Source organism: Kogia breviceps, chromosome 3 (assembly GCF_026419965.1).
Source record: "Kogia breviceps isolate mKogBre1 chromosome 3, mKogBre1 haplotype 1, whole genome shotgun sequence".
Taxonomy (NCBI): domain Eukaryota; kingdom Metazoa; phylum Chordata; class Mammalia; order Artiodactyla; family Physeteridae; genus Kogia; species Kogia breviceps.
Genome location: NC_081312.1, coordinates 149,101,278 through 149,115,542, shown reverse-complemented (window position 1 = coordinate 149,115,542; position 14,265 = coordinate 149,101,278). Strand labels below are relative to the sequence as shown.

Sequence of the window (14,265 nt, the reverse complement as noted above, 5' to 3'; positions counted from 1 at the left end):
TATAAATTAGTTACATAAATATTTTTCTATACATTTCAGTTGAAAAATCATAAAAATAACTTAATGCTATGCATATCAGCTGTCACTACTTCAGATGGCTTCTGACACCTGTCTTGAACGTCCCTACCTCATATTCAGTTTTTGGTGAGGACCGGGGAACATACAGGAAAGCTAGAAGAGGCTGTTTTCACAGCGAGGAGACCACTGCTGCTCTTCCCCACCCTCTCCAGAATTGCAAAAACAAAAACCACAGCCTGACACACACAGAAACAAAACTTAGTATGTTCTAGAGAAGCCAATACCCATTGATGAGTGGTGACAGGGAACCGAAAACGTCTTTGCCGGAACTATACTTGCCAAAGCACAATGAGTCAGGCTGTTTGAATGAGTCATCTTTGACAACATGGCTGACTCGACTTCACCATGGCCTGTAGTCCAAACACGCTGCTTCTACATTAAAGACAATTAACTGATTATGACTCAAGCATTTTATCCATTCACTTTTCTATAGTTTATCTAAATATCTATGCAGTATTTTAAAAAATAAGACATTTACTAAGGGAGTTCATTGTAGCTTTCAGAGCACATTGACATTCATTAGCTCCTATTGATAAGCAGGACAAAAGGGAGATCTTCAGTCCTGTTTCATACATGAGGTTCACAAAAAGAGCACTGGACATGCTCAAACTCCAATGGCCAAGAAGTGGTAAAGCCAGGATTCGAACCCAGGTTCTTGTCTTAGTTCCCTCCTCCACAGCACTTCCGTGTGCAAGGCAGCGACTAAAGAACTCTAGTCCAGGACGTTTCAACTGTGGTCTCAGTGAATTCAGTTTTTAGTAACTTGAAGATGAGGGAAAGAGATATTTTGGCTAGGAACTGCTAAGACAGACCTTAGACAAAAATAAAATACTCAGAAAAATGTTTTTGAGATTGTGGTCTTCATTTCAAATTTGAACTTATGTCTTTTGGCTAGTGTTTTTGGATTTGTGTCTTTTGGATTACTCTCATATTTCAGATTATTTTATGTTAAATAGCATAAAAACTATTAACATTAAAAAAAAATATCCCTGGACTTTGTTTTAGAGGCCTTGACCTTTTCTTACATACACAACTGTTTCCCTTCCTTTATTTTTTTCTTTTAGCTTTCTGCTTTTCCAACTACCTCCCCATAGTTCAGGTAGCGGTGGATATAAGAAAATAGCAAAGCATGACAAGGAGATCACCCTATAGCAAAGATGATAATAACGTGAGGAAAAAGAAACATGCGAAATAAAAACAGAGGTTGTCATGAGAAAAAATAATGAGGAAAAAAACCCAAAATACAAGGGATTGTGAACGTTATGAACAAACAAGAAATTCAAGACATGGGCAAACAGCTACTGTTTTCCCATTCATGTCTCTGTTAGTCTCAAGGGGTGGATATATGCAGTTCTGGTTCTACAAGTTCTGCTGCACCAACACCTAAGGGCACTTGTTTCCTGCTTAATGGAAGACCTGGAGGTGCAAGGCAGGGAGAAGAAAATGAGGAAAAAGAAAAGAGGGAGAAGAGAAGGAAAACAAGGTCCTTCTCGCCTCACAGAAAGCAGACTCCTTTTGGGATGTTGGTAAGGGATAAATACAAGGAATTTTTGTGGAAGCTTAAAGATTTATTTAACCTGATACTTGAATATAAATGGAGATTTTTAAAAATTTAATTGCAAATAATACATTGCTTAAACTTTATTGCTGTAACCTGTACATATAAAAAACTAAGACAAATTATGTGAATAAAAACCCTTCAATTCAAATGAGCATTTGACTGTAAAATGCTGTAAAACATTCTATAAAGTGACTTATCAGTGAAATCTATGCTAAAATTCACCAGTGTGTCCAGTCATGGTGTTGTTTACTTCTTCTTTTGATATATTCCATATTTTCACTATATCTGAAACACACTAAGTCGGATATTATTTAAATGCAGAGGTTACTAGTAGTTGCAATGTATTTGCTTTTGGATTATTGAAACCTTTTTCAAAACTGCAGTAATGGGCTTCCCTGGTGGTGCAGTGGTTGGGAGTCCGCCTGCCAATGCCGGGGACGCGGGTTCGTGCCCCGGTCCGGGAAGATACCACGTGCCGCGGAGCGGCTGGGCCCGTGAGCCATGGCTGCTGAGCCTGCGCGTCCAGAGCCTGTGCTCCGCGGTGAAAGAGGCCGCGGCAGTGAGAGGCCCGCGTACCGCAAAAAAAACCAAACAAACCCCAAAACTGCAGTAATAATAATAAAGCCCATTAAAGTAGAGAAGCTGCCACCATTTAAAACTATAATTTAAAAATCAATTTAATATTCCCATTTGTTGAAAAATATTGAAGACTAAAAGATGAAAACATAGTTTATTTTCTCATTCAGACTTTTGGAGTTTATTTTTACAAAATAGCAGACAAAATTTGTTTCTTTATAGTAATACAGAATATGTAATACATATCGAAATATATATATATATATAGCACTTAAGTTATAAACACATAGCAAAATCAGCATCACTTAAACAGCAACCATGTTTTTCACATAATTAGGATTTCTCAGGAAATAAACATTTTTACCTTGAATATGTAAACAGTCTTTGTGGCTTTATGTCAACTAGTATTTACAAAAGCTAGTCTAAAAACTACCACCGCTTGCAAAAGTGATGAGCTTTAAGATACAATTTTGCTCTCATGCCATAATAAAGACTGAAAATCATAGAAAGCCAGAAGGAGCTAGTGACTTCAGTGCAATTGCTGTAGGTGGAATTACTTAATTGTGATTTAAAGATGTACGCTATGAGAATCCAAAAGGGATGCTTTTGAATCATCAGTTGTTGGTTTCTTTATTTATCGAACCATCTCTTAACCCAGGTTAGATTATGCCCCCTGATCATCTAACTGTGATAGAGGGAAGCTGCCAAGGGACTTTCTTCATCTCTGAAAAAAAGAAACACAGCATAAATCAGTGTTTAAAAACTGTCCTCCGAAAACTAACACACATATTCATTATACAACTTAAAATCCACTTGCCAAAGAAGGGCAGATGTTATATCAACTTATAATGTCATGCATGCCTTGAAAGTTGCACGAAATGCAAACACTCACTAAGGAATACTTCATTGTCCCCATTTCACTGCTGTCTCAGTTATTGGAATAAAGAACGGTACTTGTTATATATTTGTATTTGTTTATATTATATAAATTTATATTAAATTATAAATTAATTATATTCACATTTATACTTGTTTATATTTTTAATATTCTACCTCTTTCTCAAAAGGATTTGAGGTACCTACAACAAAAGGCATACATATAATATGAATAAACTAGAAATTAAAAATCACGACTAAGGAAAGGAGAAGGATTCAAATATATTAACCATCAGCAATATTGTAGTAGTTGAACTGAGGACCAGTTTTGGCTGCAAGCTTCCTGGTAGCCAGGGCAAAAAAGAAAACACAATAGGTTGTGCCATTCTTGGAATGATAAAGGAAGGAGGAAACCAATTCTATAGGAGAGAGAAAGTTTTGCCCTAGCACCAAATTAAAGAACAAAGAAAAAAAGCTCACATGAGCTCTTATATAGGAAACACCTGGTAACAAGTAATAAATGTCTTTGGCAAGTTTTATAAAGAACAGTATTTTACAAGTAATCTCTAGGGCACTGCTTCCTCTGATGGTGTCAACTAGATGTCTACTTGGATGCTCTCCAGAACTGCTAGCTGGACAGTTATGCTATTAAAGCAAAGAAGTAAACTTTTTATAAGAAGTAACAAAAACAAAAGCATTGCAACAGATAAAGCTTTATGCAGAATGCAGTAGCTCTGTTTAGACTTTATACATTAAAAATGCCTGTCTAGAATTAAAACCTAGCTTTTAAAGCAAAAAAAGAAAAGAGAACTTGACCAAGCTAGGACATCTTAAGAGTAATTTGTTCAGCCTCTGACATTTTTCCAGCATATTTTTACCTGCTCTCTTCCTTTAGTTTCTTGGCTGCCTGTGTAGATAACTTAATCTGCAAGTCCAGCCTCTGCAGGAAATCTCTGGCTGACACTTCCTCGGGCTGCATGGGCTGAGCATCAGATTCTTGAGGACTGGGAGGGGAAAGGTCTTCCCCAGCCGCTACCAGGTCTTCTTCATGAGAAAAACTATCAACAGTTTCATTTTCTGGAGAATCTATTGAGTTAAGTCCATTAAACAGCAAAGGCTTCTCTGATATAACTGGGATGTTCAAAGTTTTCTTCAGAAATATACAATCATTGGTAAACAGTTTATTTGCCCTTTTAATCAGCTCCATCTAAAATATTTTAAAAAAGCAACAGAGTTACATATAAATAAATCCAAAAGTAGGGTTTATTATATACAACACAAAATAAAAATATTCATAAGCAAAATGTGTGCAATGCTATCTCTGGATCTGAAATTCTTAATTCGGGGTTAGTCACCTCCCCAGATACCCCCAGTTATTTCAAGAGGTACCAGAAAATTCTCTTTCACAATTTTATAAAAAGAAAGACTAGTTTTTCCCCTGCTATATTATCTCCCCTACAAGGCAGCTTTTACCAAGCAGCCTTAAATCCCTGAAGTTAAAAAATGTAGAATATTTAGCACTTATTTAATACACTTCAATCTTATTTTAACATTTCTATTATCTGGTTTAAAAAAACAAAATTCTTAGTGCTGTGATTTTCCTTATGGAGCGCTTCCCATCTCTAGAATTGTGTTTGGTAAATTTAATGGATACAGGAGGTGGTAAAGGAAAAAGTACAACGAGAATTAGGAAGAACGGTGTAGGCTGGGGCTGCAGTCTTTAAGAAAGGCCTCCCGGAGAAGGTGGGGCTCTGATTTTGATTCTTTTGACTTTAGATGGACCTTGAAGAATGGGTAGAAGTGGGACAGGTAAGGAAAAGAGGTAGGGAGCACTTTACATAGAGTATCTTATATTTTCTACCTTACGGATTAGGTATTTGAAGATCCACTTTTCAAATAAAAGAAACAAAACTCAAGGAGATTGTGTACCATGGAATCATCATACAACCAGCAGATGAAGAAGCTAGAATTTAATACAGGTTTCAAAACTTCAAACTCTTTCATACCCTGTGAATTCCTCCAAACCAAAGAAATGGGGATAGCAGGTGGGGGTGAAAGGGGGCATGGAATTTACATATGTTACCTCATTTAACTTTGCTAACAGAACTGCAAGCTAGATATTATCACCTCCTTTTTACAGATGAAGAAAGGGAGACTCAAGGGAGTTAAGTGGCATGCCTAAGTCCACAAATGTGGGTTAAGTGCAGTCAGGACTCTTGCAGAGCTGTCAGAGAAACACCTACCCTCATGTTCATCACACCAGACTATCAGTCATCTGCAGACTTCTCCACCCAACTAGCCTGGGAACTCGCACCATGCTAGGTTCTTTACATGCACTGTACCATCTAATTTTCTTGTGAGGTATTGTTACCAGGACAGCTTGGTACAACAGCTAAGCACACAGGCTTGGGAATGTGACAGAGCTAGTTTCAAATCCCAGCTCCACCAACACAAACTGTCTGAACATAAGCATGTTACTTCTCTCATTGAGCCTATTTCCTCATGTGTAAAACAGGTATCATCTACCCTTCACAGGGTTGTTGGAAGGATTAAATGAGAGTTTATACATGTATATGCATAGAGGATACAGATGTAGGTGTACAGATATAGATGTGAAAGGGAGAGACAATTTAGCAGTAAATGGTACTTACTGTCCATTTTCCCATGAAAAAATTAAGGCACACAAGAGATGACTGATTTGACCAAGTGCATATAGCTCCGCAACTGTACGAGCCAGAATTTCCGTCTGACTCTAAAGTCCATACAACACCAAGATTAAAGTGCATGACTAATGAAACCCAATTCTGGGATCCTTTAATGCCAAATCGACTGAGTGAGAAAATTAGATTTCCACTTCAAAGAGCCTGGAAAAATAATGGTTGAATAAAATGGGCCCTGTTCCTCCTGCTTTCTAGCTAAAAGCTGAATCCACACAAATAGTACGTTCAATGCTTTCTTTTTTCTTTTAAAGATACTACTTTAAAGTATCTTTTGTGTAGGGTGGTCTTTTATGTTCTAGTTTCTAGTTAAAGGAGAGAAGGCAAGGGTGAGAAAGAACACCAATAGGCAGGTACATTTTTAGAGACAGAATTAACATCTAAAAATCCTACGTATCTCTGGTCTAGTTTAGGCTTAGATTTGAGCATATTAAAGAACTTGAAAACTTATCCACAGCAGGTTCAGGTATATCCTAATCTGCCTTTAGTACCTCTTGTTTTCACCACCTAGCATCCACGTCTTCCATCTCTCTTAGTATAAGCGCTTCCAGGGGCACCGAGCCCTCCCCTGGGCTCCAGGGTGAGCACATGACTCATTCCTGCCCTTCGAAGCATCACGGTGCCCAGGCTCCTGAAAGGTCACAGTCCCGTCTCGGAACAATTCAGAGATGCAAGGAGACTTCTGCTGAGTCTGGGAGGTGAAGGACCTCTATTTTTTCTGTGAGAAAGAGACGGGGGCCTGGAGCTGCTGGCAGCCATCCTTCCACCACAAGGGACCTAACGACAATGCCACCTTGAAGGAGAGCGATCAGACCACTGAATCAAAGCCTGAAGCCAGAATACCCTCGCACCCTTCAGTTCCAGTAATGAGCCAGTAAATGCCACTCTGTTTTGTTTTTATTGCTTAGGCCAACTTGAGTTTTCTGTCACTTGTAAATGAAAGAACCCTCACTGATACAGTGCCCTTGAAATACTTATTGGCAGGGGCCTACAACTGCTAATAGACACTGTTTCCTGGGAATAATGATGGGAGACAGAAACAGCCAGGAACACCCGGATCTGACTGCTGAAGCTGGGCTGGGAACATCAGCCATTAACTGTGAATTTTCTCAGGTCAAGCCCTGTTTTTTCTATAGCCTCCCAGGTTTAACAAAGATCTGATGCACACTAAGTGCTTAGGATGGATGGATGGATTAATTAACTAATTAATTAATTAATACAGGTCAGAGAAAACAGGCATAAAAGATGAACCCAGAGAAGTAACCAGAAAGGGGTGGTAAGTTATCTGTTGTGTTGGTTATTCTCCCTTTAAACCCACCGTCACCTCCCAATCCATCCCCAGGTCTTCTTGAACCTGTTCCAACTGCAGGAGGCTGACCTCTTCAGAACTGCACTCCCCAAACCCCCTTGTTCTTGGAATTCCAGTCAGGGTTCCCAAGGAAGGCACCAGCAGAACAACCACACCGTGACTCTGGTGCCTGCATCCCTCTACAGCAGAGTTCCTACCAGGCAGCCCCTTGTCCACTCCTCCCGTTCTCCTCGGTGTCGGGTATCCCACTCCTTCCCCTGGCCCTCAGCCCTAGCGGTAATGTCTCCCTGCTGTTGCTAGTCTCGGGTGCTGCACCATCCCTTCCTGGTTCTCTTAATCCTATTCACACTTCTGTAAATGTCCCTGCATTAAACCCTCTCTGGCCACACCCTTTCAGTGTGCTAAGTGTATTCTGTGGGGACCCTGATACATCCATCACTCAGAGCAAGACAGGCCATCATGGCCAGGCAAGGGGCCGAAGACAGTAAGCACAAGACAAATGGACTGAGTAAGAGGCTGGGTGTAGTCAGGGAGTCCACAGGGAGTGAATGGCAGGGCTCTCCTAGCTCTCGTGCATGCCATTCTACCATTGATTCACCAATAGAACTGCCTCTTTTAACAAGTCTATGAGCTTCCCAATGTCAGGGACTGCTTCTTCTCCATCTCAGCATTGCCAGCAAGCATTTAAGGTGTATGTTGACCCTTATGGTCTAGACTCTAAGATGACACATGGTTGCCAGCATCAAGGACATCAGGGATATCCGGACATAGTTGGCATCAAGGTGGGAACCAATCTAAGGATGGGCAGATTTGAAACTGAAGGTGAAAACAGATAAAAGAGGTTAATATAAGGTAGTAGTTAGAAACAAAGGCTCTAGGGCCATACTTTCTAGGTTCAGATCCTAGCTTTACCACTTTCTAATCATCCCCTATGTCTATTTTCTTTTCTGTAATGTAAGGAAAATAGTACTTTCCACACAATATGATTATTATGAGAATTAAATGAGTTAATTCATGTAAAACACTTAGGACAATGCATGGCACACAGGAAGCACTCAAAAATGTTTGCAACTATCATTAAACTTGGTTAAAAGTGAGAAAGCAACAAGTAAGGGCAGATCCTAACATGTATTCAGCAAATGAGGAGGAAGGAGGTAGGAATTTTCTCTCCATAAAAAATATTTCTCCCACAAAGTAAAAATATATAAGAAAATTTCATATAAACAAGCCCAGATGAATAACATAATATATTGTCACTGCCCTGAGGTGTGAACGGTTTTTTTTCATATGGTATTTAATTTGATCTTAACTTGTTCTCCTTTACAACCATAGGCTCCAAACTCTATTACCAGTAGTGTAGTTAAGGAATGAAACCAGCCACGCAAAAAGCCAGAGGAAAAAAAAAAAAAAGAAGTCCTTCCAGAAAGAGTAATTAAAAGGCCCCAGAGCAGGAAAAAACGGTGTGGCTGAAATAGTAATGAGCAAGCTGCAGGCCACTCATATAATAAATAAAATTTGGATTTTACTTTAAATGTGATGGGAAGCCATTGGAGGGTAAAAGAAGGGAGTGACATGATTTGAATATCACTCCAGCAGCTTTATGGAAAATGGATTGGTAAGAAAGAGGCATTAGTGGAAACAGGAAGCCCAGTTATGGAAGAAACTGCTTTAGCGCAGATGAGAAATATAAATAATCCCAAACAGTGAAATGATATTTTAATTTGCTTTGGAATGTTTTATACTTTTATCTGAACTTGGATGGGTCTAATGTTCTGGGAATTTCACCTCACATAAAACTAAGAAAAGTCATGATCCAATACAAGGAAGAGCTGAAAAACTCTACGGCTTTACCACCTGCCCTCTGTTCAATATCTCCTACTACCCAGTGAACACTGAGAATAGAAAGTGTGACCTTTTCAAAGTAATGCAGAACTACCGTCAGTTTCTTAAGAGGGAATGACTAGTGGGGGAGATACAGCAACCAAATGCTTTCATTTTAAAACTCTCTCCTAATCAGGATTGAGTAGCATGATTCAGTGAAATGTACCATCTGCTTGCTAAGAAACAATTTATGGAATAATCAAGTAAAAGCTGACAAGATGGCCACAAGGTCGACCGTGATGAAATCAGGTAGAACAAATAGCATCAACAACTTGTTTAAAATGACTCCCCTGTAAATACATTTGTAAGGGTGAATTCACTCTGGAGGGAACTCACAAAACGTCCCCAGCCCCCAAGTTATCTCAATAGCTGCTGCTGGGCATGATCAAGAACTCTCCCCAAAGGCTACTTTCCATCAGCTTCATTAGGCCACCTGCCTAACTGGGAATGCAACATTCAAAGCTTCTTTTTCTTCCTCTCCATTCCTTAAAAAAAAGACAAACTCTTCTGAAAACATTTCAGTACTCATGATAACTAACATTTACACAGCACTGTGTTGCTTATGGAATATTTCCATATACACACAACGCTCATTTGATTATTACCATCATTATAGAGAAAAAGACTTAAAACATTAAAGCATTCTCTCAAGATCATGTTCTAGTAAGTGCTGGATTCAACCTCCTCACCCCGCTGTCTCCTATTAAGTGCTAGGTGTCGGTGGGCAATCAGCCTCCTCCATTGCCATGTGCAAATAAGGGAAAGGATTTTTTCTTTTTCATGCTATCTCAGAAGAATATATGAGATCCCATTTATGAAATGTCCAGAAAAGGCAAATCTATAGATTAGAAAGCCGATTCATGGTTATCTGGGACAAGAGCAGAGAACAGGGAGTAAGGGATCTTTTCGGGGTGATGAACTGTTCTAAAATTGGATTGTGGTGAGGGTTGCACCACTCTGTAAATTTACTAAAAGTCCTTGAATTGTACACTTAAGATGGGGGAATTGTGTAATATGTAAATTATACATCAATAAAGCTGTTTTTAAATAAAGAATGCATGAGAATCTATTAAAACCTAAAACTACTAAGGGCTACTTTACCATACTTCTTACAACAGGTGGCACTACTTAGTTACGGTTCTCTTCCCTTTGACCAGCAAAGGTCAACAATTTCCAGCAAGAGCAGGAGCTAAAGTTATAAACACAAAAGACTTATATACACTTATATTTCTAACTCACTGCACTTGTTCCCCCTAAAATGATAATCATTTCACCTTTTCTCAGCAAGGTGACATCTGATAGGAGAAGTGTGAAGAAGCAAGTGGGCTTAGCAGCTCATTGGAGGAGAAAGAGAAGACCCCAGGAATAAAACTGGATAGGAAATGACTCAGGATATGGGGGGGCAATGGTCTGGAGAGGGTAGAGGACAGGGAAGTTTCCAGGGGTAACAAAAAGATGAAGAAAAAGTTTTGTGTAAATAAGTTTCCCTCACTGCCTCTCACCCACTTTCTGTTTATATACAGGGCTTCCTAACAGAAAGTTCACAGCAGCTGCCTGGAGCTGGTCAGTTCCCTCCAGAGGCTGGCCTCCAGCTAAAAGGAGCTGGGATCACCACAAAAGCTGTAGCAAAATCTAGAATCCTGGGCTGGGGGAGGAGACTGAATGTCTCAGTGGAGATAAGCAAAGCCCAGGAAATTCCAGCCCAAGCAAGTCTGTGTCTGAGATTTGAATTACATGTAATAGTTTCTCAATGCATCCCCAGCAGTTTCAGTTTCTCTCTGTGAGGTCTTCCACTGCCACACCATTTGAAATTGCAGCCACCTCCAGCAGCCCTGTCTCCTTTCCCTGCTTAATTTTTTTTTTTCATTTTGCTTATCAATACCTGATATAGAACGTATTCTGTTCTTTACTAACTGTCTCCACTGACTAAAATATAAGCTCCATGAGGGCATGGATTTTTATTTATTCACTAATGTATCACCAGAAAGGTAGAAGCTGCGAAAAAAAGAGGAAAGAAAAATCAGATGAATGATAAACACCGTTGAGAAAACAAAACAGGAAAGGGGGGAGGGACACCAGGATGAGGGAGGGTTGCAGTCTGACACGGAGTGCACCCTCGGGAAGGCCTCAGAGAGGAGACATTTACGCAGACTTGAAGGCAGTGAGGGAGCAAGTCACACAGCCAATATCAGCTACCGTGACTTGTAGGTCCCAGAGAAAAGTGAGAATGTGGGGCATTTGTTCACAAATTATTAAAAATTTCAAGACAGCAACAGCAGAGCATTAAGTGCAGGGCTCTTCTAAGCATGGGGCCTATGTGACTACACAGGTCCCACATCTGCACGTACCTGTGGCCCCGCATGCAGCTATCAGGGAAAGTGTTCCCAACAGATGGATGGGACAGCAAGGGCAAAGCCCCCAAGAAGGGACAGTGCATTGGGAAAGAGCAAAGAGGCCCTGCTTGTAAAACAGGAACATTCCTGGGCTCCTTTACTGGATATTCTGATCCAGCAGGTTCAAGGCAGGCTCTAAATTTCCAACATCTCATCACCTACTCCTTTAAACACTAAATACAATGTGGGTGGGACTGCCCTGGTGGTCCAGTGGCTGGGACTCCGAGCTTCCACGGCAGGGGGCGTGGGTTGGATCCCTGGGGCTGGGAGGGGCGACTAGGATCCGCCATGCTGTGCAGCCAAAAAAAAAAAACAAAACACAAAAACAGTCTAAATACGATGTGGGTGATCTTGGTAGTCAATATTAGAAACTTAACTCACTCAACTTCTTTCTGTTCAGTCGAGAAATGAAAAAAAAAATTCTGCCTTTTTAACTTCCACCTAAAATATCAATTTCAACGAGTAAATCCGATTAATGTCTGTAGTTAATATGTGCAAGAATATCACTTCACTGTTATGGTGATTATCTTCACTTTCACTAGTTCTATAGAACCAGTGGAAAGAGTCTCTAACAATTTCATCAGCTAGAGTTCAGGGTCCAAAGTAAATGAGAACCAGTGATTCTCAACCAACAGTGAGTGCTTCTCAGGGAATATCTGGCTATTTCTGGATGCGGGGGAGGGGGACAGTGCTACTGGTATCTAGTGGGCAGAGGCCAGAGATGCTGCTAAACATCCTACAATGCACAGAACAGCCCCCCAAGACAAAGAATTATCCAGTCCATAGTAGCAATAGGGCTGCAGTTGAGAAACCCTGAAACAGACTGTCTGCGGCTACAGATTATAGGTCCCAATTCATTACACTTGAGCTTCACATCTTAAAATCAAGTCTTTATAAAGGTAATGAAAAACCTGATTTACACTTTAATGAAAAGGGATAAATTTATAAGTAACAGGATCTACATCAGTGAAAAAGGGAATTAGAAAGCATTTGATCAGGACTTACCTGATGGCGCAGTGGTTAAGAATCCGCCTGCCAATGCAGGCGACACGGATTTGAGCCCTGGTCTGGGCAGACCCCACATGCCACGGAGCAACTAAGCCCCTGCGCCATAACTACTGAGCCTGAGCTCTAGAGCTACTGAGCCTGCACCCTAGAGCCTTCAAGCCACAACTACTGAGTCTGCGAGCCACAACTACTGAAGCCTGTGCGCCTAGAGCCTGTGCTCCGCCACAAGAGAAGCCACCGCAGTGAGAAGCCCGCACTCAGCAATGAAGACCCAACGCAGCCAAAAATAAATAAATAAATTTATTTTTTAAAAAAAGAAAGAAAGCATTTGATCAAAGGTGGAGAACCGCAGTGAGCAGATGTTCGGGAGCTCTAAGTAACCCAAATGAACTCATGGAGAGCAGTGAGATGCAGAGAGATTGCTGTGGGTAGGGACCAGGGAAACAACACTTCTCTGGGTATCATAGATTCCTAGGTGCAGTCAGCCTGGCCTAGTAAATAAGATGCACAGAAACCAGACAGAAAAGACCTCCCTTCTTCAGTAATCAAGATGCTAAGAGAGCTCTTGATAAGACTAGGATAAAAATAAGGATGGAAATCAGAAGTAATACCTAGGACAAAGCAAATGCTTTGTCACTGTGCTAATTCAAGCTGGTCTCAATGAATAGGCATACTTGGAAAACATCCTTACCTCTCATCCACCTTCACATCTGTAAAAAGGAGATTAATTACACCTATCTCCAAGGCTTACTAGGAAAATCAAATTGAATAAGAACAAGATGGAACAAGACAAATGCAATGCCTGGCACACAGCAGGCAGAAAGTAGCTGCTGATACTTCCCAACGCTGCTTTCCTCTGGCTCTGACTCAAACCAGGCCCCATGAATAAAAATACAAGAATTGAATTCTACGTTCACATTTAGAAAGTCCCAAGAGGTTGGAATAGGACCAACCATGGCACGAAGTCTTCAGTACATGCCTGTACGGCAAGATCCCTGCTCTCAAAATGTTTAAAGGATGGAAGGACGGGCCAGGTAAACACATACCAGCGTGGGTGTGCAAAGGAGATGACTCAGTCTCTGTCACTGGTGAAGGGCCAGAAAGAGTTTCACTTAGAGAGAAAGATAAAGATAAGATCACCTTTCTTCCCATTGCTGTCTAGGATGCTTCAGGAAAGAACATTGAAAACTGATATAGAACTCAAATGTAAAAAGGCCATCACATAGTTCAGAGTTAATTATAAGTAATTTTAATGAAACAATATGTTCCCTCAGCTTTCCATGTTCTTTCCAGAGGTGTAATGCAATAGGCCCAAGACACACACACTTATAAATTTATAATAAACACAGCTCTGCAGCTCACCTAAACCACATTCTTGGCCGCTGCTTAGCGACAGGAGTCACATTCACAGTTGCCAGTGAGCCCAGGGGTGTAATTTCACTTCTAAATAAAGAAACATAATCAATAGAAACAGAACCATCCTGCGGGAACAACTGTACCCTTCCTGACTCATCACAGCGCTTATTTATCCAGAAAACAAAATTCTCTGCCCAAGTCCGCACCTCAGTTCGGCTTTCAGGAAATATATAGCAGTACGACCGGAACTCAAAATCGGGCGAATTTGGCTCCCAGGGTGCCAACGCCCTGGTCCTCTTTGACCGTCCTTCCTCACGCGGCAGATCCGCTCCGAGTGCGGGCAGGGCATCGAGAACTGGTTGCACCCACCCAGGAGGGAGCCTTGGCGGCCCGCCCCTCTGGCTGCAGAACGGGCTCTGGCGACCGTAGCTGTCCCGGCAGCGCGCGCTGGGCGAGCTCTCAGGGCCGAGCCGCCAGGGGACGGCTGGCTGCCTCCCCTACGCCCCGCTA

The 14,265-nt window shown here is 41.1% G+C and overlaps 1 protein-coding gene across 3 annotated transcripts in view; it reads right to left on the bottom strand.

The window, feature by feature from the left end:
• Positions 1-1,630: 1,630 nt before the first annotated feature.
• LYSMD2 (LysM domain containing 2) overlaps positions 1,631-14,265 on the bottom strand; it is a 29,198-nt gene continuing 16,563 nt past the window's right edge. Inside the window, exons 1-3 of one of the 3 annotated variants that reach the window (XM_067029864.1) lie at positions 13,962-14,247; positions 3,970-4,298; positions 2,355-2,939 (exon numbers count right to left, since the gene is read on the bottom strand). In XM_067029864.1, the coding sequence (XP_066885965.1) occupies positions 2,897-2,939; positions 3,970-4,298 (372 nt within the window). In that variant the 5' untranslated portion in view covers positions 13,962-14,247 and the 3' untranslated portion in view covers positions 2,355-2,896. Of the gene's footprint in view, positions 2,940-3,969; positions 4,299-13,761; positions 13,783-13,961; positions 14,248-14,265 lie in introns of those variants that run through there. The other 2 variants (XM_067029863.1, XM_059056317.2) reach the window with 2 other exon arrangements.